This window comes from Strongylocentrotus purpuratus, unplaced genomic scaffold (genome assembly GCF_000002235.5).
Source record: "Strongylocentrotus purpuratus isolate Spur 01 unplaced genomic scaffold, Spur_5.0 spur5_scaffold_2, whole genome shotgun sequence".
NCBI classification, from domain to species: domain Eukaryota; kingdom Metazoa; phylum Echinodermata; class Echinoidea; order Camarodonta; family Strongylocentrotidae; genus Strongylocentrotus; species Strongylocentrotus purpuratus.
The window spans coordinates 38,860,184-38,887,685 of NW_022145605.1; the positions used below are offsets into that span (position 1 = coordinate 38,860,184).

At 37.9% G+C, this 27,502-nt stretch overlaps 1 protein-coding gene across 1 annotated transcript; it reads right to left on the bottom strand.

The window, feature by feature from the left end:
- Positions 1 to 1,858: 1,858 nt before the first annotated feature.
- On the bottom strand, positions 1,859 to 27,502 carry LOC588031 (organic cation transporter protein). The gene is made up of 12 exons (XM_030992393.1): positions 27,252 to 27,502; positions 18,583 to 18,713; positions 17,854 to 18,025; positions 15,430 to 15,533; positions 10,289 to 10,443; positions 9,025 to 9,193; positions 6,073 to 6,214; positions 5,467 to 5,582; positions 4,875 to 5,089; positions 4,187 to 4,295; positions 3,138 to 3,347; positions 1,859 to 2,356 (listed from the first exon to the last, which is right to left on the bottom strand). The coding sequence occupies exons 1-12, from the start codon at positions 27,399 to 27,401 to the stop codon at positions 2,257 to 2,259; spliced, it is 1,773 nt and encodes a 590-aa protein (XP_030848253.1). The 5' UTR covers positions 27,402 to 27,502; the 3' UTR covers positions 1,859 to 2,256.

Below are 27,502 nucleotides of genomic sequence, written 5' to 3' on the forward strand. Positions count from 1 at the left end.
CTCGACTCTTAATCCTTGTTTGAATTAAGTTCCCCTTCCTCCGCGCGTGGCGCGGAAGCTCTGACGGTTCATTAGATTATTAAAGAAAGAAGACGATTTGATGTACCACTCTCGACTCTTAATCCTTGTCTGAATCAGTTCCCCCCCGCGCAAAGCCCGGAAGCTTTGACGTTTCATTAGATTATTTAAAAAAAGAAAACGATTCGTTGTACCATTCTCGACTCTTAATCTTTCGGTCTAAATTCAGTCCCCCCCCCCCCCCCCCCTCCCGCGCGAAGTGCGGAAACTTTGACATTTCATTAAATTATTAGAGAAAGAAGACGATTCCTTGTACCGTTCTCAACTCTAAATCCTTGTCTGAATTCAGTTTCCCCGCCCTCGCGCAAAGCCCGGAAGCTTTGACGTTTCATTAGATTATTTAAAAAAAGAAAACGATTCGTTGTACCATTCTCGACTCTTAATCTTTCGGTCTAAATTCAGTCCCCCCCCCCCCCCCCTCCCGCGCGAAGTGCGGAAGCTTCAACATTTCATTAAATTATTATAGAAAGAAGACGATTCCTTGTACCGTTCTCAACTCTAAATCCTTGTCTGAATTCTGTTTCCCCGCTCCCGCGCGAAGCGCGGAAGCTTTGACGTTTCATTAGATTATTATAGAAAGAAAACGATTCGTTGTACCATTCTCGACTCTTAATCCTTGTCTGAATTCAGTTCCACCCGCGCGAAGCGCGGAAGCTTTGACGTTTCATTAGATTATTATAGAAAGAAAACGATTCGTTGTACCATTCTCGACTCTTAATCCTTGTCTGAATTCAGTTCCACCCGCGCAAAGTGCGGAAGCTTTGACGTTTCATTAGATTATTAGAGAAAGAAAACGATTCGTTGTACCATTCTCGACTCTAAATCCTTGTATGAATTCAGTTTCCCCGCTCCCGCGCGAAGCGCGGAAGCTTTCTCCTCGTCTCCGAAATCATCACGAATTCGTCACAGAGTTCATCTATGTTTACACTGTCCAGGATTGTCTGATGTGCATTGCAGATTTCTACTTTTGCGCTTCGCGCTTAACATTTAGCTCGTTGCTTTTTAACGCTGTGTCTTTGCATTTGGCGCACTGCATTTCTATGATGCTGTTGATTGAACAAATTGAATAAATTCATCAATTCCTGATGAAGCCGTATGAGCGAGAATTCAATTTATTCTTGTCTCATATACGGTTGTCTCATTTACTTCGTATATTATGTATGTATTATGAAAATGAGATAGCAAAATGTGTATATTGATGGTCATCTTGCGAGTAATAACCATTAACTACTCTCATCGGGCTCTCATCATTAATTCTTCTCTTCATTTTTTTTTTTTTTTTGATGGTGAATTATTGGGGGGGGGGGAGGGGGGATGATTGTACAGGCCATCCCCCCCCCCACCTGAAATATTGGGGGGGGGATATATCCCCCCATCCCCCCCCCCCCCCCCCGGGATCGACACCCATGAGTCAAACCTGTCTATAAGTGGCCACCTCTAGTGAGCATGCGTTTTGTCTCCCTCGAAAATAAATGGTTGAACCTCTATAGAAAATTACCTAAGTATTTACAGTGGTCATGCACTTTCTCGGTTTCCAGACACTGAGAAAGTGCGTGTCCACTGTAAATACTCCATGAGCAGCCTCAATGGTCAGGTTTGACCGTATGTTGATAACAAACAATGATAACGTTTTTTACACATGGGCGACGCTACCCCACTTTGAACGGGGTGGGGGGGGGGTGGTGCGGATCAAAATATATTCCAACGAGCAATTCGAACATTTTAAAGAAAATTGGTCCCCAGATTTTGAAATAAATGCATTGTAAACTACTGGAAGACAGGGGGGGGGGGGGGGGGGGGTTATGCCGACTGACGTCACAAAACATCTCCGAAAAGCTAAGAAGCGCCAATTTGTTTTGCGATTTACGGCAAAGCTCTAAAGCAACCGCCAGATTTTTCCTGAGAAAACATTTTAATGGCCTTAGAGGGGGCAGGGGTACCACACCCTGATTACCCATCTTCGTACAATTAATTCTTCACACATCCTTCTCAACACTACCTCCCCCTCCCCCCTCTCACCCCCTTTTAGCGACGCATACCATCCCAGTTCAAATAAATGAAATGTAATTGAACGATAGGGTGTTTCAATTATCACATAAAATAGAGCTCAGTCGGCTGTATATTTTTTTTTTTCGGGTAAAACTAAAAGGCCGTCAGACTGCAAAGCGACTATGCGAATTAAACTCCAAGTTTGTCACCCTTCGAGCCATTCGCGACATCCAAGCTGTCAAATCCGTTCATTGGGTAGGACAAGAATGTTTCAGTTTCTGCTGGTAACCTGAAAAACGGGGGGGGGGGGGGGGAGTCAAAACAAAAAATATTGATTTAATAAAGAAGCCCACAATATGATGAATTGAAAATTGGTTCCTCTCAATAGACCGACAGGCTAGGAAACCGCGACGACCCATAAGATCGACATTTTGAAAAGGTCTACGAGACCGATATTTCAGGGGCGGTTCTAGCTTTTTGCTAAGGGGGGGGGGGGGGGAGATTGACCCAGTGGCGGATCCAGGATTTTCCAAGAGGGGGGGGGGGCCGACATTTTAAAAAGGTGCCGACCAATATTTCGGGGGTGGGGGGGGGGGGGTACCAAGCACTACAACAACAAAAATCATTTTTGCCCCCGACATTAAAAAAAAATGTTTTCCTTTTTTTGTTGGATCCCCTAACCCCCTAGATCAGCCCCTGTATTTCATGAGCCGACATAATGGCAAAATAAAGCAATGTCAATCTCCTAAGCTGTCGATCTGAGATGGAGCGTTGATCTAGTATAGTGAATCATCTATATTTTGGTCAAAGATTGTTCAATAAAAATTATTATTGCTACGGCTACAATTTGGGTTTTTAGATGTGGTTTGCTTTAGGGTAAGGGCTAGGTAGAGTGTTGGTCTACCATTGGCCTACCAAATCACTTTTACTCCACCACTCTTTCTATACCGTACCACTGAGCCATCATGTTAACCCGTTGTCTACTGAGTTCTCATGCCCCGTAGGCTTAATGTTTAGGACCATCTCAGATCCGATAGTCAATGGGTATAAGCTCTACTGTTAACGCTTACTTTCCAAAGTTCTCGCCATCTTCAATGGTCTCCGGTAGTTTCTTGCCCCTGGTCTCTGGTAAGAAGAGACACAGGATACCGGCTAGGATTGTACAGCTGCCAAATATAACAAGTGGAGTGTGGATCCAGTATTCTGTTGTTAGGAGTATCAAGGGGGCTAGGATGTTAGCGATGCGTCCTGTCATAGAGCAGATCCCCAACCCGGCGGTCCTTGGGGGAAAAAACGACAACAAAAACCACATCGTTAATCTTCAAGATTAAACCTCTGACGATTGCAAAGACTTCAACAAATTTAATTAACTGGATATTGCTTAAAGAAACCATGTTCGGATTGTAAAATAGGTTACTTTAAAGGCCCACTGCACTACTTTTAGCTACTTGCGCCCTCTATATAACAAACAATGCCTAATCGGTGACCATTGGTCCCTCATGATCCTCTTTTTCTTATGTTAACTGAAGGCTGAGTTGATGAGATAACCACCTGTCCAGTGACCTTGCAGGGCGCTCTAATCCCTCCTGTAAACTACGGCAGATAAGCTTTAAAGACCGTCATTACTACTGGGCCAGAAGGGATTAGACCACACAGCGAGGTCACTGACAGGTGGCTATCTCATTAACTCAGCTCTCAACCAAGAAGTTACTAGTAACTTCTTGTCTCAACTAACATAAGAAAAAGAGGATGATGTGGGACCAACAGGCACGGGTTTGGAAAGTTTTCTATATAGAGGGAGCAAGTAGCTACAAGTAGGAGAGTGGGGCTTTAAAGTTCACATTTTCAAGTGTGATGCACAAGACTACCGAAATTGCGTTCAATGGATTTTCCTTTTTAGGAAACGTTGTACGATCGTCTTACTTGTGGCTTTGAGTTTGTATGCAGAAAAGATCCCATAAATTCTATCAACACGGAGTTAAATTTTGAAAAATGTAACCATGAGAGAATCTTCTAGATGTAGTAGCTCATAACTAAGTGATTCATCGGGAAAGTGTATGTTGCCCATGCACCCCGGTGACCCCTGGATCCACCATTGATAAATAGTGGTGCAATATACCTCAATGACGTCGGGAATAGTTCTATTGTGTAGAGGTATATGAGACCAAATGCAGCTGAGATTCCAAATTTCCCAATGAAGGCGACTCCAGCTCTAAATGGACCAGGAGCTACAAAGGAAGAAAAACAGAGAATTAAGAATAAGACAAAAAGCCACCTTTATTTCTTTTTCGCTTTTTCAAATTTCCTGTTTTATCAATTAAGAATTTTAAGAAGACAATTCATAATGCATTTTTCTTACTAACAACGAGGTAGACATACGTCCATGGTGTCAGACAGCATTATGAGACCGACAAAACAAAAAATTAATTATGGAAGATAGAAAATTGTCGGTTTTGTGGACTGTAGTTCTCGTGGGCCGTCCGTCTAGCTAATCCTTTGAAAAATGGCAAAAACGCCCAAGAGACAGGCATTGTGGATTGTCGGTTTAGTCAAGTGTCGAACTACACAACAGAATAACAAGAAGATAATCTGACCCGATCTACAAGACTTTCAAGATACCACCTCAAGATCAATATCCCGCTACAGAAATCATCTCTAGGTTACTATGTTTACTACTTCATCGCAATATATATTTCCATATTTTTTAAAGGTAATGGACAAGGCTAGTAAGATGGCCTAATATTGATTTCTCGAAAGCCTTTGCCAACGCGTTTTATATGATTTCACTGATATGATAGCAAGCTTACCTATGAAGATGGTAAGTAGACATGCTACTCCGCCAAGTAACAGCGTCAAGACCATGCTTCTCCTCCTCCCCAACCAAGGGTGCTGAACGATGAAGATATCTAAGGTATAGGCGGGGATCTCGATGGCAGCAGACACAAAGAACGATATGTAAACATTGATGCCTAGGGTTGAAGTACTGAGGTTAAACCCATGGTAGACCACTGCACAAACCGACCTGGTTAGACAGAGACAAAATTAATACGGTTATCATTTCGAACATTTTTCTATAAATTGTCTTTTTTTCTCCATTTCATAAGTCATCACTGGTATTATTTGACGATTTCGTCTATAGTTGTCCCAGCTTCATGATTTGATTGAGGTCCTATCAGGGCGCGATTGTAGAAGATTTGTTTCTAGAACTTTATTAGTACTTACTTGTATCTGAACAAAGTCATTACTAAAATGATTATTTCTTTCTAAAAAAAAGTTATTCATGAAGTATCTCTTTCACTTCTGGAGTGACTTTTCTTTAAGGAACACTTAATTTTTTAAAGATCTGTGTATATTTTGGAGTCAAAGCTAGATTTCCTTTACAAAATATGAATATATTACCATATATACATGAGGATGAGTGTGCGCCTGCGCATATTCCTATGACGGAATATATCAGTGACGTTTGGCCGCCGTTCTTTCTCCTGTGTATCATCCTTCTGTGTATCACCATTCAACTAATATTTAACAAAAATGAAATGAAGAAAATGGTAAAGATTGGAAAATAATCTGAAAGAGTTTTTTCCCTCGTATTTATGAGCCAATGTGTCAGACGTGACTGTATCACCAGTACAAGTTAGCCGAAAGGAGATTAAATAAATATCCGCCTTCTCTCTCTCTCTCTCTCTCTCTGTCTTTCTATCTATCTCTCTCTGTATGGCTCTGTTCTCTGGAAAATTGTTTCCCTCTTTATCTGCACTTTTATAATATATGAGTTTACATTTCATTCAAACTATCAAAAAAAGGGTTCCGCCACAGAATAACTACAGGGCCGGTAGAAATATAAAAGTCACATTTGCATAGCGCTTATAAATAGATTTCTAGTGCTGTACATTGTAATCATTAATACCCTGGTCATTGCGTTTAATTGCTAACCCACACATGCTAATGCACACCCTCCGCTCCCTGGGGAGTATTCCGAATTTTAAAGTTACTGATAAAGCTCACGTTTTTGTTGACGTCATCATGCTCGTCGAGGAAATCTTCGGGAAGCTGGACCTTATTAACCTTTGCAGCATGTTTGATGATCTTCTTCGCCTTCTCTGTTTCACCTTGGCTTATCAACCACCGGGGTGACTCTGGGAGGATACTGAAGAGGGAGGGATTGGTTATTAGGGCGTGGTTGGTAGGGCGTGGTTGTAAGGTTGTGGGTGGTGGGAAATATTGATACAGAACGACTTGAGTGACTGTAATCTCGGAAGATTCTTATGTAGTTAATTTTCTGTCAGTAATGATACAATATCATCACAAAGCTATTTTACTAATCTGTAGATCTAAATATTTGTGAATAAATATTTATTCATTTATTTATTTGTATATAGGCCTACATTTGTTTTCGGGGGGGGGGTGCTTGTCTTGGGTGCCATCATAGACATGCTTTAAACCCCATAAATCTTGGAACTAATGCCCCCCCCCCCCAAAAAAAAAAAAAAAAAAAAAAAAAAAAAAAAATTATGTGAGTAACAATTTCATCCAGACGAATCTGCGTAGCAAATTGAAACTGAAAGTGTAATTTTCAACTTCTTTCGAATTTGAAATGTAGCCCATCGATAGTGGGCGAGGTACGCTAACAAGTGAATAAGAAGATATGGCAAAGGACGGCAAAGTATATATATGATACTTGAATTAACATTAATCGGTTTAAAAATCTTCAAACATGAAAAATAGTGTACTTCACATAATATCAAACTAAACATTGAATACATCTGGTGATTGAAAATGAAAATGATAATAATAACTAGACTGGAATTTGTCACTTAACTATTGAAGATAGATTGAGACAATATGACTGGACCCTATACACAAATACACTTTGGGCGACCTTCCACGCAAGCCGCCGTAAGTGGCGCTACAGTTGGGGGGCAGCTGGGGGGCTTCTGGATAGCACCTGAATGGGAAAGTTGAATGAGCGAGAGCTCGTTCGTACTTAGGCCCGCATCTACATTTATTGTATGAAATTCCGAGGAGCAAACTCCGTCCTACATTTGGAACAATTGCAGAATACCCTACCACGGTTTTACAGAATTAGATCTAGAAGTAACTAGTCTATAACAGTCTGACAAATATTAGAAATATAGTCTAGAACTAGAGTCTAGGTCTAGAAGCCAAATTCCAACGACCATCGACCAACAGTCTGACAAATATATTAGAAATTGAAACCAACGACCATCGACCAAATACTATTGAATGGAAGAGTCCAACGACCATCGACCAACAGTCTGACAAATATTAGAAAAAGAGACCAACGACCATCGACCAAATAGTGAGGCATATTTGTTTAAAAGAGCCAACGACCAACGACCATCGACCAAGGACTCCCAAATATTAAAAAAGAAGCCAACGACCAACGACCATCGACCAAGGACTCCCAAATATTAAAAATGAGGCCAACGACCAACGACCATCGACCACCCACCAATACTAGTCTAGTCTAAGCACAAAGCTAATTTTTTCTTTTGTATTTTTAGCACGAGACATTCCACTGTTATAAGCACAAAACTATTATTTTTCTTTTGTATTTTTAGAACGAGACATCACTTGTTGATTAAAAAAGCACAACACTATTATTTTTCTTTTGTATTTTTAGAACGAGACATTACTTGTTGATTAAAATATCTAATAGGGTCTTAGAAAGCAGACTAGCAGTGTAAGAGAGGGCACAAGGTACAAACAAATACGTGTGTGGGACTATGTACGGGCTGGACATTTTGTGTTACTGAAATGTGCTTAGAATTCAAGTAATTCATCTATTAAATGACAGACAATAAACAAGACAAAGGTAAGGACAAGAATCAGTGCTTATCAATATAACAGACATTTTGCATGAAATACCATCAGGAAAGCCATCTAAATTTGTCACAAATTAGCGACAAACACACCAAATTCAGCGCTGCAATGACGCACAAAACCGCGTAAAATTCAACTTTTCATCCACCAAATGAATTCAAACACTTGCATTATACAATCTTCAATGGCTGTATCACCGTTATCACAAATAATAAAATCACAATCTATATCTACGGCTAATATATGAAGACTAACGATATGGTAGGGTATTCTGCAATTAAGCCCTACATTTTAAAGGCTAAAATTCCTTGAATTATTTATATTTTAACTCTAAATCATTCCGTCTCTCACTCTCTTCAATTCAATAAAATCATCTGCATGTTAACATACACGATAATGAATATGTGGGACACCGTTACAACGGCGTCTCCCAAACTTCGATTGCCGAAAACGCACGCAAAACTCGCCTCTAAATCGCAATAACATGCCTTGAAACTCCAATTTAGGCCAATGACGGACATCATCTACCCATTCATCCATCGTAAATGAAATAAATTTAGACAAAATGAAGTTGAAATGTCCGAAAGCGGCAAGGAATAATAAGTGGTTTGTCTGTGAGAAAGCAATGATCGTTGCATGCAAGATGAAAGCGCAAGCTGATAGAAGCCCCCCAGCGTGTAATGATAAACGTAGAGGGCTCACATCCATGAAAATTCGCCCGTATCGGTGTATACAATAAGCAGTTACACCATTGACCGTAACTATAGTTGATGATGATGATGATGATGATGATGATGAAGATGATGATGGTGATAATAATAATAATGATAATAATATTCTGTGTTCATGAGTGCTTTATTATTCTACGATGTTACCCCGGTATTCGGAATCATGCCTGTTTGCGCGCAATGTTTGCACATTCTCCACTCCTTCTCCACTCCTTCAGGAGCATTCCAGCCAGCGCTATTTTACAGACGCTCACAATGCTGAGCAAACTCCAATAACTTCTGCATCCTACCGGATACCCATACAACACCTGGGTGGAGCTAAGCAATGTGGATACAAGGCATCGCTTAAGGACTTTAGATTGACTGAAAATGTTCCAGAACGTACATCAAGAAAATGAAAAGGATGAATAAAGGTGTGACCAAAGCAACTTGAAGCATCCTCCAGTCTCGAATCCAATAGGCTATTCCAGCTAGCAGCATATATCCCACTGCGTATGGAATATTGATAAAGTTGCCGGAAAAATTTCGCTTAGAGATGCCGACAAACTCGGTACCTATTGAAAAGAAGAGGTATTTAAATGATAAGAATACCTAATTACGAAACATCAAACGAAAACCCGCTGTCAAAAAAGTGTTCTAGCATGTAACAACTAGTGCATCCTGTATTAAATACACAAACTTAAATGTTTAAACGCAACATGTATAATAATGAAGTTAAATAATGAAATTTAATGTGAAGTATATAAAGAGTCCTCTATCTCAAAGCACACTATGAATGTAGACATTAATACCAAGATCATAGATTACTTGAAATAATCTAAGCAGGACAAATGCCTAGTAATTATGAATCAAAACGGACAGGAGGCCAATTGACCTCTCCCCCCCCCCCCCTCCTTCCTTGGATTTTGGAACATGATAGAGACACATGAATATTTCCAAATTTTAAACAGTTGGGAGATTTATCCTTACTCGATATGACGATACATTCGCTAATGGGCCACTCTGAGAAATGTGTCTCGTCGTGCCCTTATATAATATATAGGGCATCTTATTCATCCTCAATTTTCTCCTTTTTTTTTTACGAAAAGGAAAATTAGTTCATATCATCATTCGACATGTGTTTATTACTAGCACCGTAATGACCACACAACAACACATTAACAGTAAACAATTTGGAATTAGTATACCATGCCATAAAAGTCCCAATATAATATACCACTTACAATGGCAAAGCGTTGGATCAGTATTTGGAGGGGGCACTGGCATAATTGGGGGCACTGGCATAATTGGGGCAACCGTCTTTTGGATTACATGCAAATTTTCAAAGCCACTGATTAGGGGGAGGGTGTAGAATGGATCATTTTTATCTCACTTTTTTACGTTTTGTCCCTTTAAGCCACACACACTCTCTCTCTCCCTCTCTCTCTCGCTCTCTCTCTCTCCTCTCTCTCTCTCTCTCCCTCTCGCCCTCTCTCCCTCTCTCTCTCTCTCTCTCCCTCTCGCTCTCGCTCTCTCTCTCTCTCTCCCTCTCGCCCTCTCTCTCTCCCTCTCTCTCTCTCTCTCCCTCTATCTCTCTCCCTCTCTCTCTCTCTCTCTCTCTCTATCTCTCGTTCGGTTCCCCCCTTCACCATGTGTTGTCCAGAGCTTACCTAGCACAAACGTAAGGATGTAGGTTCCCATTTGGAAGACGCCTTGAAAGAATCTCACCACGGCAAATAGCCAGTAATTATGAACCAATACTAGGGCATACCCAGAAATGATACGTAAGACTGTGGTGAAGATGAGCATTCGATGCCGTCCAAACCTGGAAGAAGAAAACGCATCCACAATATGATTCTCAGGTCACTTTTTTCAGAATTGGTACTTTCTTCATGCAGAAGAGAAAAAAATCACTCTTTTTGGATTCATCATGCATGTTAATATAATTTTGAAATCGAATCCTTAAATAATAGTGCACACAGCACCTCTTATTAATGGGAGGATCTTCATATTTTCATCTCTACATTCAATTGTTCCTAATTCTCTTATTTATCTCAAACATTCACTCATTTTGTTTAACCCACTTTTCAGTTTTCACTCAGGCCGACTTATAACAAATATTACTACGCTTTTAGTAAACGATCATTGGGTCATAGACTATTAAAATAAGTTAACCCGACTCGACAACCCGACATAGTCAATAAGATCTCCCTGGTTTAAACAAAGGGGAAACTTAATCATCGATTGGTCTACACACATTTATAAAACTAGACCAAAGTTAAACCCAGCTTTGGATTAAAATTAAACCTGAAGAAGATAATAAAGGTTCGTACCACAAGAAGCACCGCATAAAGTATCTTTTCTTTGTAATAATTCAACTTTTCTGAAAAGAACAATATTAACAACCCCTCTAGGGACAAGTATGGCTTCCATAACCCGGGAGATTTTGACCACAAACCCCCCCCCCCCCCCCCTGTCTCGGAGTTAAATCTTCATCAGTTTACAAAATAACCCAATTTTGACGAATTGTTGGTTCCTAATCTTTTAATAATAGATCATAGTCACAAATACTTTCTGGTTCTGGTAAATATAGAAAATAAATTATCACAGAATCCAACGAAACTTACACTGAATGTTCTAGATCACATTTATAAATGACATATGCTAAACAATTTCGGTATAATAGTAGCTGAGTAATGAGCATAGAAAGATTAGAAAATCATGGAAGCAGGCCCGAGGTCACTGTGTGCAAAATATAGGAGGTGTGGTTTTTATCGAAGATGATGCTCAGTAATTTTTGTGCGTTTTTTTTCTTCATCTCACTGGTTCAAACAACCGATCTACTGCAGAATATATGGATTATCCAGAATAAATCAAAGCAATTTTCTCTCGAAATACGATTTCCATATCAGAGTTCAAGATTAGCTTTAAGCTCACTCACGTATAATCGTGTTTCTGTGACTGTATACTTGACTTTAACGCCTCGACAGTTCCTTTCACAGATTTCTCTTCCCAATACCATCCCCATTATGTTCATAGAACTGGATTGTCGATTCCCCTTCTATTTCTTTCCCTTCCTCTAATAATAATAATAATAATACATTTAACATTATATCCCGCATACTAAGAATCTTGCAATCTGATTGGTCTAAACGAGGTCACATGATCAATGATAGATAAGTACTATCTCCCTGCGATAGGACTTTTGTACCGTAATTTTTTGCTGCTGCCCCACTTGCCCAGTGAATAAGCGTAGCAAAGTACGTTGCGCGAAATATCAATGTTAATGTCAAATGAGCGCGCATCGACTGTATTACAGGTATGCGTGTTGTGCTTTGTAAAATCTAGCCGAAGCTAACTGTCTGCAGAATCAATTCTTTTAATCATGTAAAATTCACTTTAAATATACCTTATTGCCGATGTTGGATATAAAACAAATATTAACCTCCTTTACTCCGGCAATGGATACAAACTATCATCGCCTCGGTGATGATAGTTTGTACCATTACCCTCGTAGTCAATTAATATTTGCTTACTATCTAGGGCGTGTTCACACCGCAAGACCGCGCTATCACTGCCGGTGTGAACAGCCTCTCAACACAGTCATTCCTCCCTCGGAAATAAAGTTATGTCCAGAACACACATTCTCACGCGCACACCCATCTATACACCCCCCCCCCCCCCTCTCTCTCTCTCTCTCTCGATATTTTTCGTAAATATACCACTACGAATCTGTCCTTTCCTATCAAACTTAACATCACGTCTTTTCATTTAACTTCATGTTTATTTAAGCACACCTTGGGGCTGTAAGCGCAGTAGAAACTGATTTGCATAGTGTCTGCGCTCTATTGATGTATATTATTATCATCATAACTATCATTATCATTATCATGCAACACCCACGGCACCCTACGCACAAAAACGTTCACATACACACGCACAAAAACGTTCACACACACACGCACAAAAACGTTCACATACACACGCACAAAAACGTTCACATACACACACACACACACACACAACGCACACACCCAATGCACACACGCGCACATCCACTCTTCTTTAATCATCATCCCCATACCTATACCCCCTCTCTCTCTCTCTCTCCCTCTCTATCCTCCTTATTTTCTCTTTCTCTCTTTCTTTGCTTTCCTTCCTTCTCTCTAATACATTAAATGAATGTATTAATGACATCCGCATTACCAGGGACTCTTTGTGCGAAATTATACGGGTCTACCATGAGTGCGTCAAGTTCTATGCAGATCTTTTTCCGTTCTCATAACACAGGAGAACACATGGTACATGTACATGATTCAAATTCAGAAAGGAAGAAATGTACGGAAGCGTTAAAGTGCCATTCTACTTGACGACATGACGAGATATTTCATCTTGTCTAGTCGACTTAATATCCATATCATGTCGACATGTAAAGATATTTAACCTACCATGTCGACTTATCAACTTTTATTAGTCGACATGGCGAAATAAATTATCTTGCCAAGTCGACTTCACAAAAAGTTCATGTCGTCATGGCGACATAAGTTATCTTACCAAGTCGACTTCTAAAAAAATACATGTCGTCATGGCGACATATATTATCTTACCAAGTCGACTACCCAAAAAGTAATGTCGACATGGCGAAATAAATTATCTTGCAAAGTCGACTTCACAAAAAGTTCATGTCGTCATGGCGACATGTATTATCTTGCCAAGTCGACTTCACAAAAAAGTTCATCTCGTAATAGCGACATAAATTATCTCACCAAGTCGACTTCCCAAAAAGTATATGTCGTCATGGCGAGATATGTAGTGTGACGACTATTTCATGCAGCGCGCGTATATGGGCAAGCCCTTTGTGTAAAAACCAGATAAACTCTGTTTTTCTCAGATAAACTCTGTTTTTCTCAGATAAACTCTGTTTTTCTCAGATAAACTCTGTTTTTCTCAGATAAACTCAGTTTATCAACAGTTAAACACAGTTTATCAGAAAATAATAATAATAATAATAATACATTACATTTATAATGCGCTTAATACAATGTTTCTAAGTTGATAAACTGAGTTTTTCTGATAAACTCAGTTTATCAACTGATAAACTCTGTTTATCTGTTGATTAACTGAGTTTATCATTGATAAACACAGTTTTTCTGATAAATTGAGTTTATCTGAGAAAAACTGAGTTTATCTGAGAAAAACTGAGTTTATCTGAGAAAAACAGAGTTCATCTGGTTTTTACACAAAGGGCTTGCCATATACGCGCGCTGCATGAAATAGTCGTCACACTACATATCTCGCCATGACGACATATACTTTTTGGGAAGTCGACTTGGTGAGATAATTTATGTCGCTATTACGAGATGAACTTTGTTGTGAAGTCGACTTGGCAAGATAATTTATGTCGCCATGTCGACATTACTTTTTGGGTAGTCGACTTGGTAAGATAATATATGTCGCCATGACCACATGAATTTTTTGTGAAGTCGACTTGGCAAGATAATTTATTTCGCCATGTCGACAAATAAAAGTTGATAAGTCGACATGGTAGGTTAAATATCTTTACATGTCGACATGATATGGATATTAAGTCGACTTGACAAGATGAAATATCTCGTCATGTCGTCAAGTAGAATGGCACTTTAACGCTTCCGTAGAAATGAGCTCAAAGCTCCCCAAAAGTGTTTTTGATGGCCAGATTTCACTACAATAATTGTATCATAATTGTGAAAGAGGATGTCAATAAAGATACATTTTTGCAAGGATTTCAAAACAAATGTGTTTGTTATTATTGATGAAAGAATACAACATTTAGGTTTTCTTCAAACACATTTGGGGGGTCTTTGCAGAAGTGTGTCTTAAATGACATCCTCTTACACATTATGATACAATTTAAGTGACATTTGGGAAAATTTGAGGTTCCAACACAAGTTTTCATTGTTGAAAAAAATCAAAGGTTAAAAGAGAGTCAAGCTTTCGTGCAATAATGACACGCACAAGTCATGACGCATTAGTGGGCGATTACGTTTGGTCATAATGTGTATTGATATAATCAACATATTTTCATACAATGCAATACAAAGACTGAGCATTTGCCAGCGGGCATATACATGTAGTCGCCAGAGCCGATATCGGTTTTTATAGTTTCCTAAAGGAATCACTAGCTCACTTTCATACTGAATGTCTTAGTATCCAAACCATTCTCCTGTCTTCATGATTCAAACAAGCGTTTCCGGAGGCTAGGGGGAGGGCATCCCCATCACCTTAAAAAAAAAAGAATAGGGCCTAATTTCAGAGGTAATTATTTCTATATTGAAAATTGTTTTTGCTCGCCCCCCCCCCCCCAACCCCCGAACGAGAGCAATACACGATAAATAAAACGCGACAACCCGACCAAAGTAAAACCAAAAATGGACGAGATTTCAAATGCCCCAGCCGTGTGAAATAGGGAAATCCTGTGCATCAGCCGGTCACGGAAATGAGAAAACAGGTACAATTGACCTACATTGTATAACCATGTCAAGTATATCCTATAAGAAATGTTGGATAGTTGGAGTAGTGGATTTTAGACTAAAGTCTCTACAAGCACTAGCACATTCTACTGAGGGAAGATGCAAATTCCCGCAAAAATAATTGAAGTCATTTCATCCACAGTCCCCAAATAAAGGGTACCATTTTCTGCCAAAATGACCTTTAAAAAATTGGTTTGGGTTTAGACGCTTCAGCCGCCCATCCCCGTCCAAATCAAATCTGAGTACCACCCCCTCTCCCCCTCTCCCGGTCTGCATCCGTCGTTATATGATGGCCTTCTTACCTGTCTCCAAGGATACCAAACACCATACTTCCTACCAAGTAACCTCCATAGTAGAACGACTGAGGAAACTGGATGTACTTCGCGTCAGCACACACCAAATCCATCTAAACCAAGGATGAAATTAAAACACTGTCTCCTCAATCATCTTTTTAAAAGTTTGCATTTATCACAACAGTTGAGGCTAAAGTAATTTTGGCTACTAAAACATTACAAAATTATATCATAACATTATATAAGATTATATAGTTGGACATTTAGGGGAAGATTTGCCGCCCAAATCAAGTATCAAGTATCAAGTATCAAGTTTATTTGTCTTCCAGAAAACACATGTGACAAAATATAATAGAGTATAATCATAACAGTACAATGTAGAACAAAGGAAGACGAGGAGACCTTGGTTGAAGCACAGCTTGTTAAGTTAAGGCCCCCTCATATGATGTGACAAAGATAACTTATTTATGAATACAACAACAAATATGGAACATATAAAACTATTTACAAAATACTCTCAGAGAACAACTACCCAACGTTGCATCTAATATGATCTAATATGGACAAACCCAAGCCGACACCAAGTCGAGACATCAATTAGTTATTGCTCTCTGAGTGCAGAGGTCAAGTAGGAATATATGGTATATGTAGTATGTACAGATGAGAAAGAAGAAGAAAAAAGAAAAGGGATAAAGGGGGTTATATGTCAAAGTCAAGAATTAACGAAAAAAAGATCAAGAGTAGAGTTAAATATGCTACAGTACACTAACAATAAAGCTTGATAACACATTCATGTGTCATCGACATACTTGTCAAGAAAATATGACTTAAGTCTACGTTTAAAAACTGAGATACTTGAAGCATTTGTTATAGTAGTATCAAGTGAATTCCAGAACCTGGGGCCAGTGGACATTAGTGTATTCAAAGTGAAGGTTGTCCTTGCATATGGTAAATGGAGAGCAGAAGCCTGTCTAGTATTATAGCTGTGAATTTGGTTATTTCTTCTAAAGATTTGAGCAAGGGCAGGAGGGAGGTCTCCAGAGTGAATGCTAAACATGAGCATTCCAAGTTGCATTGAATAGAGATCTTCTAGTTTTAGAATACTGTTTTCATAATAAAGTAGATTTGTATGTGCACGATAATTTGCTTTACAAATTATTCTAATAACCCGCTTCTGCACAACAAAAAGCCTGTGGATTTGAGTTTTGGATGATTTGCCCCATGCCAACATACCATAATTAATATATGATAACATAAGAGTAGAGTACAAAATGAACAATACCTCTTGAGGTATACATGATCTCAACTTATAAATAACACCAGTATTTTTTGACACCACTTTACTTAATTTGTCCACATGAGTTTTCCAATTCAGTTTCTCGTCTATGTATATTCCAAGAAATTTCGTTGAAGTTACTCTCTCAATTGGGTTATTATTGAATGCCACTTCGCCTGGCAAAATATTAACTGAATTACTGAACAGTATATAATTAGTTTTCTGAAGATTCAAGGATAACTTATTAGCATTAATCCACTTCATTACTTTTCGAAACTCTTCATTAACAGTTTTCAACAATGTTTGTGGACATCTATGAGAAAAAAATACACTTGAGTCATCAGCAAAAAATATGAATGATAATACACTTGATGAGCGTTGAAAATCATTAATATACAAGATGAATAAAAGTGGTCCCAAAATGGATCCCTGGGGAACACCACATGTTACTTTTTGGGGACTAAAGTCAATTCCATTTAAGGACACATATTGCTTTCTATCAGTTAGATAACTTCTAAACCAATCCAAGGCGACTCCCCTGACACCATAATGACATAATTTACTTAAGAGAATTTCATGGTCTACAGTATCAAAGGCCTTGGAAAAGTCTAAAAATGTACCAATGGTGTGTAAGCGACTATCTAAGGCAGAAGCAAGTTTATCTATAAGGTGTAAGATTGCATGTGTTGTTGTATGCTTCTCCCGAAAACCAAACTGATAATTACTGAAGACACATGTTTTGTTTAAAAAATTTATAGTTCTTACATAAATAATTTTTTCCAGAATTTTTGAAAAACAGGTTAACATAGAAATTGGACGATAATTTGTCAGTAATTGAGAGTCACCTTTTTTAAAAATTGGTACAACTTTTGCGATCTTCATGTTTATCGATACAACTCCGCTTGACATAGACAAATTAAAAATATGAACTAGTGGTTGAAGGATACCAACAATAACTTGCTTAATAAGTTCGTTCCCAATATGATCATACCCAGGACTTTTCTTGTTCTTGGGTATCCATCCCGCCCCGCTATGTTATCACATCTATTAAAGAGCTAAAAGTTAGGTAACGGTCTTGTTATCATCTTCCCATTGATATAGAAGTATTAACAGTTGAACTGAATGGACAGGTGTGAAATGTAGCTACCATGCATTACCTCTTGGACGAAAGTCCGTGTGTACTGGCTCCTGTCATACTCCCAACCAGCATCACATGGGATTACATCCGGGGTACCATCAGCACCTAGGTCCTGGATCAAGGAGCCGTACCCGGATCTAGTGGTTTCATTAATAGCAACAGAGAGCCCCGAGAAGTCAGATATGTTTTTCCTGTGCAATAAAAAATATTTCGAATACAAACTAAATAGCAATTTATATTTGATATGTTAATGGAAATTGTAAAAGTCAAAAGTGAAGAGTTTGGTCTATATGATTATGCATGAATGTCAAGAAATCTATCGCAATCAACCCCCGAACTGGAAGAACATAGGCCTACTTAGATAGATAGATGTTTATTGATGGTAATATAGAACCATTTGCTTCGGGGCTGCCTCCACCCCTCCCCCCCCCCCCCCCACCCTCAGGAAACATAGTGTAACCTCCAACCCCAAAGGCAGAGTATATTTTGTATAAAATCAATGTGCCTATCCAAGTTTCATAATTGCTGATCATCCTGCGTATGAGATGGAGGATCATTTCCCTACCCCCTCACACACACACACACACACACACACAAACGCACACGTACACACACACGCACACGTACACGCACACCCTCACAACACGGATGCAGCTGGCTAAAATTACTCTAATTGTGGTTATTAAAAAGCGAAATAAATACAATGGCCACTCAAGTTTTTATAATAAAGACTGTCCTGATCACTAACCGTGTGCATTTTTGAAACTCTGGTTTACTTCCATTCGCTTCCACAAATGGAATGTTAAACGTCTTCTTGGTGATGAGATTACATGGCGCCCCATACTCCTCCTCGCACACTGTGTCATTCCACCCTGGCACCTAATAATTAGAATAAAGAAGAGAAAGAGAGAGATTTAAAAGTATTATAGAAAGTATACGTATTTAACGCGTTGATCTTATCGTGAACAGTGGCGGTCGTGACGTAGAACTTTGATAACTCTCCCATTTGCCGTGTACAAACATATAATTAATTTCTGTTTTTGAACAAGTAAATCAAGTGAGGAATTGGTAGTATTTAGTATTATTTTTATATTGACTTCTGCCCCCCCCCCTCTATCTCTCTCTCTCACTCTCTCTTTCTCTCAAGCTCTTTCCTTTTCCCTTTTGTTGGCCATTTTATCGCAAAAGACTTTAGCAAAGACTTCTGTGAATTCGACGTTATGATTATTTTAATACCTTATACATATCAAATGTTAATACCAGCTCCAAAATGTAAAAGAGATTTATTTCTGATCTTGTGTACCTGTATAAATATGTATGAATAACATATATAAACAAAATAAATCAAATAAGAATAATGTTCGAAATAACGTGAATATGTTTTGGATGCTTTTGTAATTTTCACATATTTCAAAATATGATGGACAAGCCAAATGGAGGTTGTCTTTGTTTGATTTTGTTTGATTGATTTTATTTCTGCGTTCAAAAATATACAAATTCAAAGTCAAAGTACAAAATTTCGAACAATAACAAATACAATGAATACAATGTTTACAAAAGTAATTAAATGAAAAATCATGTACAATTATATCATTCGATAAACATGTACGAAGCATACAATAACATAAGAAATATGAAATATTTTCAATAAATTAGAGAGGTAATTCGGAACGCAGGAGACCACCATCGTGAGCGGTTAGGCTGGAAATGGATGGCGGCCTCGTAAAAAGAATTGGCGACATAACTCTCTTCGAAAAACTGAGTGATCAAGAGGGTGCGGTGCAAGTGCAGGTGCAGTGAGCAGTTGCATGATAAAGAATAAATAAGTCACGGTTTTGTTATACTAATTTAGAGAGGGGAGCATATGATTGTATTATTTGTAGTTTAAGTGTAGCTTTTAAGGAGTAGATGGTTGAACAAGACTTTATGTTGTCGGGTAAATCATTCCAAATGTCTGGGCCAGAATGTCTAACAGATTTGTGTGTTATTGATAATTTGGGGTTTGTAAGATGGAAGTTTCCAGATATGCGAGTAGAGTATGAATGAACGGAATTATTAAACCTAAACATGTTATCAAATGATGGTGGAAGCAGATTATTAATGTACTTAAACATAATAACTGCTATTTGAGTAGTGTTCAGATCGAAAATTTTTAGTTTTTTAAGTTTATAGAATAAAGGATCAGTGTGAGCTAAGAAATGCGAACCTGTACAAATACGTACGGCTTTCTTTTGCAGTTTGAAAATAGAATTGATTTTTGTCGAACCACAATTTGCCCATACACTATTACAATATGTTATATACGGGAGAACTAGCAATTTATATAGTAGGAATAAAGTTGCATGGGGTAGAAGAAACTTTAACTTGGAGATTATTCCAATACTTTTGGAAATGCACATTGTAACTTGGTGTAAATGATCATTCCAAGTCAAGGTTTCATCTATAAGAACACCCAAAAACTTGGAATTAGTTTTCTTCTCTAGTAGCATACCATCGATTTTGATATATATAGGTGTTTCTGTATTATGAGAATGATGTTTAAAATACATGAAATGAGTCTTTTTTGTATTAAGTGAAAGTTTATTGGATTTAAACCAATCTGATACTTTGTTAATTTCATAATTCAAAGTATTGTTTAACGAATTAAGGTCTTTATGGGAATAAAAGATATTTGTATCATCGGCAAATAAGATAAAAGAAAGAAGGGGGATGTATTGATAATATCATTTACGTAAAGAAGAAATAACAGTGGACCTAAGATGGAGCCTTGAGGAACACCGCATTGAATTAAAAGAGGATCAGAATCATAACTATTAAATGTAACATATTGTCTTCTGTTTGTTAAATAATCTTTAAACCATAAGAGTGGCTGACCCCGAATTCCGTAATGACTGAGTTTGGAGAGTAGAATAGCGGTGCCAGGTAAAAATGTCAGAGGTAAAAATGTCAGAGGAAAAAATGTCAGAGGTAAAAATGTCAGAGGTAAAAATGTCAGAGGTAAAATTGTCAGAGGAAAAAAATGTCAGAGGTAAAAATGTCAGAGGTAAAAATGTCAGAGGTAAAAATGTCAGAGGTAAAAATGTCAGTCGTAAAAATGTCAGAGGAAAAAATGTCAGTCGTAAAAATGTCAGAGGTACAAGCAAAAAAATTAGCAAAGTGTTTCGTACATGTCCTGAGGATAATACAATGTGGAAAATAGATTTTGAAATTTATTTTGTTGTGATCAGGCTTGCATATAATGAATGTCTAACATTTTTTTGATATTTTGATTTGGTTGATGTGTTAATGTTTGTGAAACGGACCGGTTTGGCCGGTGGCAGCCTGCAACAAAGTCCAAACGAAGAAATGAAAATTCTCGACAAAAGTCAAGTGTTAAAGTGAGTAGTGCATTTAGTACAAAATAGTTACATAATCCCGAGGAATCACGAAAAGTTACATATAAGGGCTGGGCGCCCCGAACTCTGCTAAAGCTTTTAGCACCTAATGGCGGCAAAGGAAGTGGAGTAAGAATAAGAAAATCAAGAAGTCGCTCCGAAAAGTAAAAAGTCGCTCCGAAAACTAAAAACCCGCTCCAAAAAGTAAAAGACTGTCTCGATTTAGAAGCTCATCCCCATTTTAAACTCTCCGACAATTATAAATAACGATGTCATTTAAACCGAACCTCTGCAAAGCGCGCACTTCTCTAAAATGTGATGGTGCGGTTGGCATTTAAAGATAAAGTTGAGTTCTGGTCTTGCGAAGTTGCATTGTGAAAGAAACGGTGTGGAAGCAATCAGAAAAGGTTGATCATCTAGCATAAACATGTAAGTATTGGTGTGTAGTGCAAGGTTTTGGAGTCATCAAAATGATAAAATCTTTGGCTCAGTCTTGGTAAAGTAACAAGCACTGTACACAGAAAGATATTGATATGGGACTACACAAACATATGGCATACAAATCGGGCCTCATTTTAAAGCTTTTACTTGTCATATCTGGGATATGAAGTCATTTGAAATAGATTTTCAAGGAATAACTTTTTTCTTTGATGTTCTTCCACACTTGCATAATAAGAATGATAACAAACGCTCACATTATTGTTCACTTTTCCCCAGAACTCAACCTTCTCTTTAATTGATGTAACGTGGGCGGCTTTCTGCTTTGTATCGGAGTAACAAAGCTGCTTATTGATTTTTCCCAGACTATTTTATACCGCAATAGTAATCGACAATATTTTATTGCAACGTGCGCACTTCGGGAATGTGATGGTGCGGTTAGCACTGATAACATGGCTTTCTGCTTTGTTTCAGCATGGACCCTACTTTCAGAGTATCAAAATACCAAGCCCACAAGAAAGTGGAATTGTCGGAAATATGCATTTATTGGAAATTACATATAATAGTAGTCATTGCCACGCAGTTGAAATGTCCAACAATCTTCAAAAGTGAAGGAGAAGTGGGGGGGGGGGGGGGGGGAGGTTCATAGATATCTGATCCTATTTTGTGGGCTGTACTGACTTTTCTTTTTATTTAATGATTACACCATGGAGCGACAACTCAGCCTATAAAACATGGCCAAACTTCTCGATTTTAGAAATCTTTCCCCCCGGAAGTTTGCTCAGTGTACCAGTACCATTTGCTTATACAAAAGCATAATATACCGGTAAATAAATATTGAACTAGGCAGAATAATGGGACATGCATGGTTGCTACTCCGAGTTTCATGCCTTGCAAGCGATCATCAGACAAATTACTGATAGCATTCATCAAAGTACATGATTCCTCTACAACCTTGGTACAAATACGCTCAAAATAAGAGCTATACAATACATGTATATCCGTCCTCCATTTATTACCACAATTACTTTACTGGGGCCTACAGCCTTACAAGCTTGCTTTCATGTAGGTCCCATCATATTTCTCTTAGTTAAATCACAAATTCATATTGACCACTTATCTTTGTTATTATTATTTGTTATTAAAATAAAAACAATTTTGTACTTCATTTGAAATAAATGTATGTTTATGAGAAATATGAAAATAAATGAAATGAAATGAAAAATAAGACTACAATACCTGAATACAATGCAATAAGAATACTCATGAGTAATTCCAATTGTATTTTTATTAGTTAAGTCTTTAGTCTTTTAGAGGTATTTGTACCAAGGTTGTAGGATAATCATGTACTTTTAAGAATGCTATCAGTTGCCTGATGACTGCTTGCAAGGCGCGAAACTCGGAGTAGAAACCATGTCCCATTAGTCTGCCTGCTCTGCCTAGGCATTGACCACTGTTCGGAAGGATATATAAAGCAAAGCATATATATAAGAGGAAGGGGAGAGCAGCCGGGTCACCGTGCCCCAGAAGAAGAATACCCTCCCCCCCCCCCCGTCTTCCTTCGGCAATAATCGGGCAAAAAGTCACAATTTTGGGCCGAAAGGTAAATAAATTTAAACTGGGAAAGTGGAAAATAAAGCAGCGGTGAAATAACGACTGCAGAATATCCCTCGCTGTTCTTTTTCGATAAGCCTAATTAAATATATAACCCGGGTGTAATTATAACAAGCTTGTCACATGCTTTTGTTTTTATTGTATACCTCTAACATTTATACCTCTGACATTTTACCTCTGACATTTTTACCTCTGACATTTTTTCCTCTGACATTTTTACACGGAGCCGGGGTAAGCGGATTTTTTTTTTTTTTTGGTAGTCCAAAAAAAAAAACGCAACGACTCAGCCAGCTGAAAAGTCGCTCAGGGGTAAGATGACACTTTTTTTCTTTTGTTTTTGGTCTCGAAATTTGAAAATTTGACACTATGTTCGGTTGGGGGGGGGGGGGAGGTAAGGTCACCTTTTTTAGATCAGCCATTGTCATAATTGGGGGGGGGGGTTCACAAAAAACATACACAAAACATACACAAAAAACCCAAAACACCCCCCCCCCCCCCCCCCTGCGTACGCGCCTGAGACAGATTATGGAGGACCCCACCCACCAAAACGAGAGCTTTAAATTTAACCGTTCAGGTATATGTCTGTGCGCACCCGCGCACACAGAAAACCTGTTTCAGGCAATCTTTTGTCCCCAACGCCATTCACCTCTTTAACGCACAAGCCCGGAAGTCTGGAACTCAAACGTAAAAACTGGTCTCAACTTATTACGTGTATTTGTGTTAATTTGATTTTTGTTAGGGCTCACAATACTAAACTTACCTACATTTTCAAATAAACACACAGTAAGCTTAATGTTCGATTTTTCACTTTAAATGGTGACATATATAGAAACAGTTCATGCGTTTACTGCAATCAACGTATATATCGTTCCGTTTCCAATGTAAATATTATTTTCAGAATGTTATTATGTTTATGACGATGTACATTTTTTATTATTGTATTATGTTTTTCTTCAAATCTGACCGACATGAGCGCTATACAAGACCCCACTATTATTATTATTATTATTATTATTACTATTATTATTATTATTATTATTAAAAGAGAATTTACTGAAAGGGACAATAAATTTTAATTCAATTCAATATTCACCTCAATGAAAAACCTTGATTTTCTAAAGTTAACTTGACCGTCAGTAGTGTAACAGACAGCCTTTAACAATGCACACATAGAAACACTCGAATTAAATTGAATTGAAATAAATTGAATTTATAAGCAATGATTACAGTATATGAACAATCATACAATGCAAAGAATAATAATGATACATGAATACATAGAGGAAGAGTTATTTTGATTGGACAGTCAAGACTTTAAGACGATATTTAGACATATTTAGATCTACATACCATTTGATGTACAAAATATCCACGTATAACTAATAAGTGTATTACTAATACGAAGGTTAAGTTGTTTATGGGAACTAGAAATTATCAAAAGTATTATTAGTTGAGCCTAATTCCACTTTTTTTGGGCAAGATTTGTTAAATCAATATCTGCATGTAAACTCATTTGTTTTTTATTTTCATATACCGGGTATACAAAAAAACTAACTGTTTTACATTTCTTAAAATGCGCTACAGTTTGAATAAAATTGGACAATTTCTTTTAAAAGTTGTGTTTTTTTTTAAATAGAAATTATGATTACTATAGGTATTGGCTCTTCAAAGTGGCTTAATCAGTAATGTTTCTATGATCTAGAGTCGGGCAACTTTCCCATTTTGTTCTAAACACACAAAATGACTAAAATATCAATTTTCAAAAATGTCACTATGAATATGACAGACAAAGAAAGCGGACAAAATATACAGTTCCTCAGGTAGACAAAGGAACATCCCTTCACTGCTATTATGTAAAAAGGTGAATATGCATGTGACACCTGTTCTACACATTTTTACATGATAGCAGTGAAGGGATGTTCCTTTGTGTACCTGAGGAACTGTATATTTTGTCTGCTTTCTTTGTCAGTTATATTTATAGTGTGTATGACTCTGCAAGGTCTTTTTACTTTAGAGGATCCATAGATAAATATGCTATCCACATTTTATTTTGAGTAGTGCCCTAAGGGAAAAAGCATTAAGAAGAAAATCAGAAATTGATAATATTCTTGTACACGAAAATCGTGACTAGCCGCATCTGCGGCGACTACATCCAGTGAAGGATCTATAGGGGGCCCTCCCCTGGTCCCCAAACAGGTCAATGTAACCTTTTTTTAATTAAAAAACGATAGGCCCTCTCCCCCTGGTGCAAAGGGGGGGGGTGGTGTTGATTCAGCGCTAAATATTTTCTCACGATTTTTATGGGCCTGCAAATGGGACATAGTAAATTTAAAAGGGCATAATATAATATAAAAGGACTATTCAAGGTAGATAACTAGATAACTCATTATCATTACTAGTATCACTATGAACATGACAGACAAAGAAAGCGGACAAAATATACAGTTCCTCAGGTAGACAAAGGAACATCCCTTCACTGCTATTATGTAAAAAGGTGAATATGCATGTGACACCTGTTCTACACATTTTTACATAATAGCATTGAAGGGATGTTCCTTTGTCTACCTGAGGAACTGTATATTGTGTCCGCTTTCTTTGTCAGTCATGGTCATAGTGTATACTGCTATAGAATACTAGTATAACAAAAGGCTAGCCAAATTCCGGTCACGCACGCTGCAAGGCAAATATCATCTTCGGCGAATTCCCACACCATATTGTGTGATCTGCTGTGTAGAAATAAAGATCGCACCTAGTGTACAAACCTCCCTTAAACACGATTTCTAAATCCTGCTGCTCATTCATCCATGGCAGCACATATATGAAAATGGTATCATTAATACACAGTGTATCAGTTACCCTTTATCATGAAATTTGATTCACAGTCACATGTGTTATAAGTTTTTGATTAGGAGCTACCAAACTTGGGTACACCTTTTGTATACGCAATCTACAGTGTGAGTATGCAAAGATAAGTATGACTCTATCCACATACAGTTAACAATTAAAATATTCACACCCTTACCAATTTTTGTAATTATTGAAGTATGTGAAAAATTGATTTTTCCTTAATTACTTCTTGATAATGTAACATATTCAAACTAACATCTTATAGTATTCAACAAAAACCCTAACTTAACCTGTCCATCTTTCATTCTTGACTTACGAAAAGTACAAACAAAATCATCAAATTTACAAAGAGAGAATAATATAGTTGTTAACTGTTGTTAACAAGATTTGATACTTAATGGTGTCGAACGCGCATGACCAATCTGGCAGCACAAAGATGACTTCCACTTCTTTATCAAGAGATAAAAGGATATTTTATTTTTCGTTACTCGCAAAGGAGCAGTTTTACTATGAAACGAGCAGTAGCCAGATTTTGACTTTGTACACAATTGAAAGTACTCAAATGCTGCAGTAACTGAAATGCTGTAAGTAATTCTAAAGTTTATCAAATAACCTCAGATTTGCATTGGGACGATAACTGTTGTTAATCTTCAACATTGGTGGCTGAACTTCTCAATCTAGGTCGAATATTTTGCACTAAAGCTTTCTGGGAAAGTACCAGTCATGAATGAATCATTAATCATCTGTGTCATAAAAGGTAATAATTCAGCAAGAAATGTCTTCATAAGTGAAGTTGGAACAGGGTCGAGTTCACATAATTATGTTGTTGAAAGAGAAGTAGTGGTGAACTTCGCCACTTCACTTTCAATGACTGATCTGAATTGGTTGAATTATGAAGTTGCAAGTTCCTCAGGACATTCTATACTCATATCATCCACTGATGAGTGTAATTATTAAATCAGTAATCGATTAAACTTTCTCTGCAAAATACTTTATCATAGGGATTATATTCTTAAAATTTTCTGAGTAAATGCATAATTTTCATTGTATCAATGGAGAAAGATGCGTAAATAGGGAAGGGGCTCCTTCGAAGATACGCCACTGCATTGGACAACTAAAAGATAGAAGAGCTGAAATGCTTTACCTGGCACCAGTGGTCCGAGTTTCCCATGGCAAAAACTTGAATCAGGCTGGTCCAAGCTGATGGAATCACCATAAGACACACCAATGCGTACATTCTTCTCTGATAGGGGCCGAACTCCCCGAGAATAACGAGTACATCATCAAATTTCATCTTCAATCGCAGATTTTACCCCTGTTTGGATATGCCTATAAAATACCTCTCAACGTACAATCAGGATTCAACTGAAGAAGGCAGTGTGACTACTGTTGGCG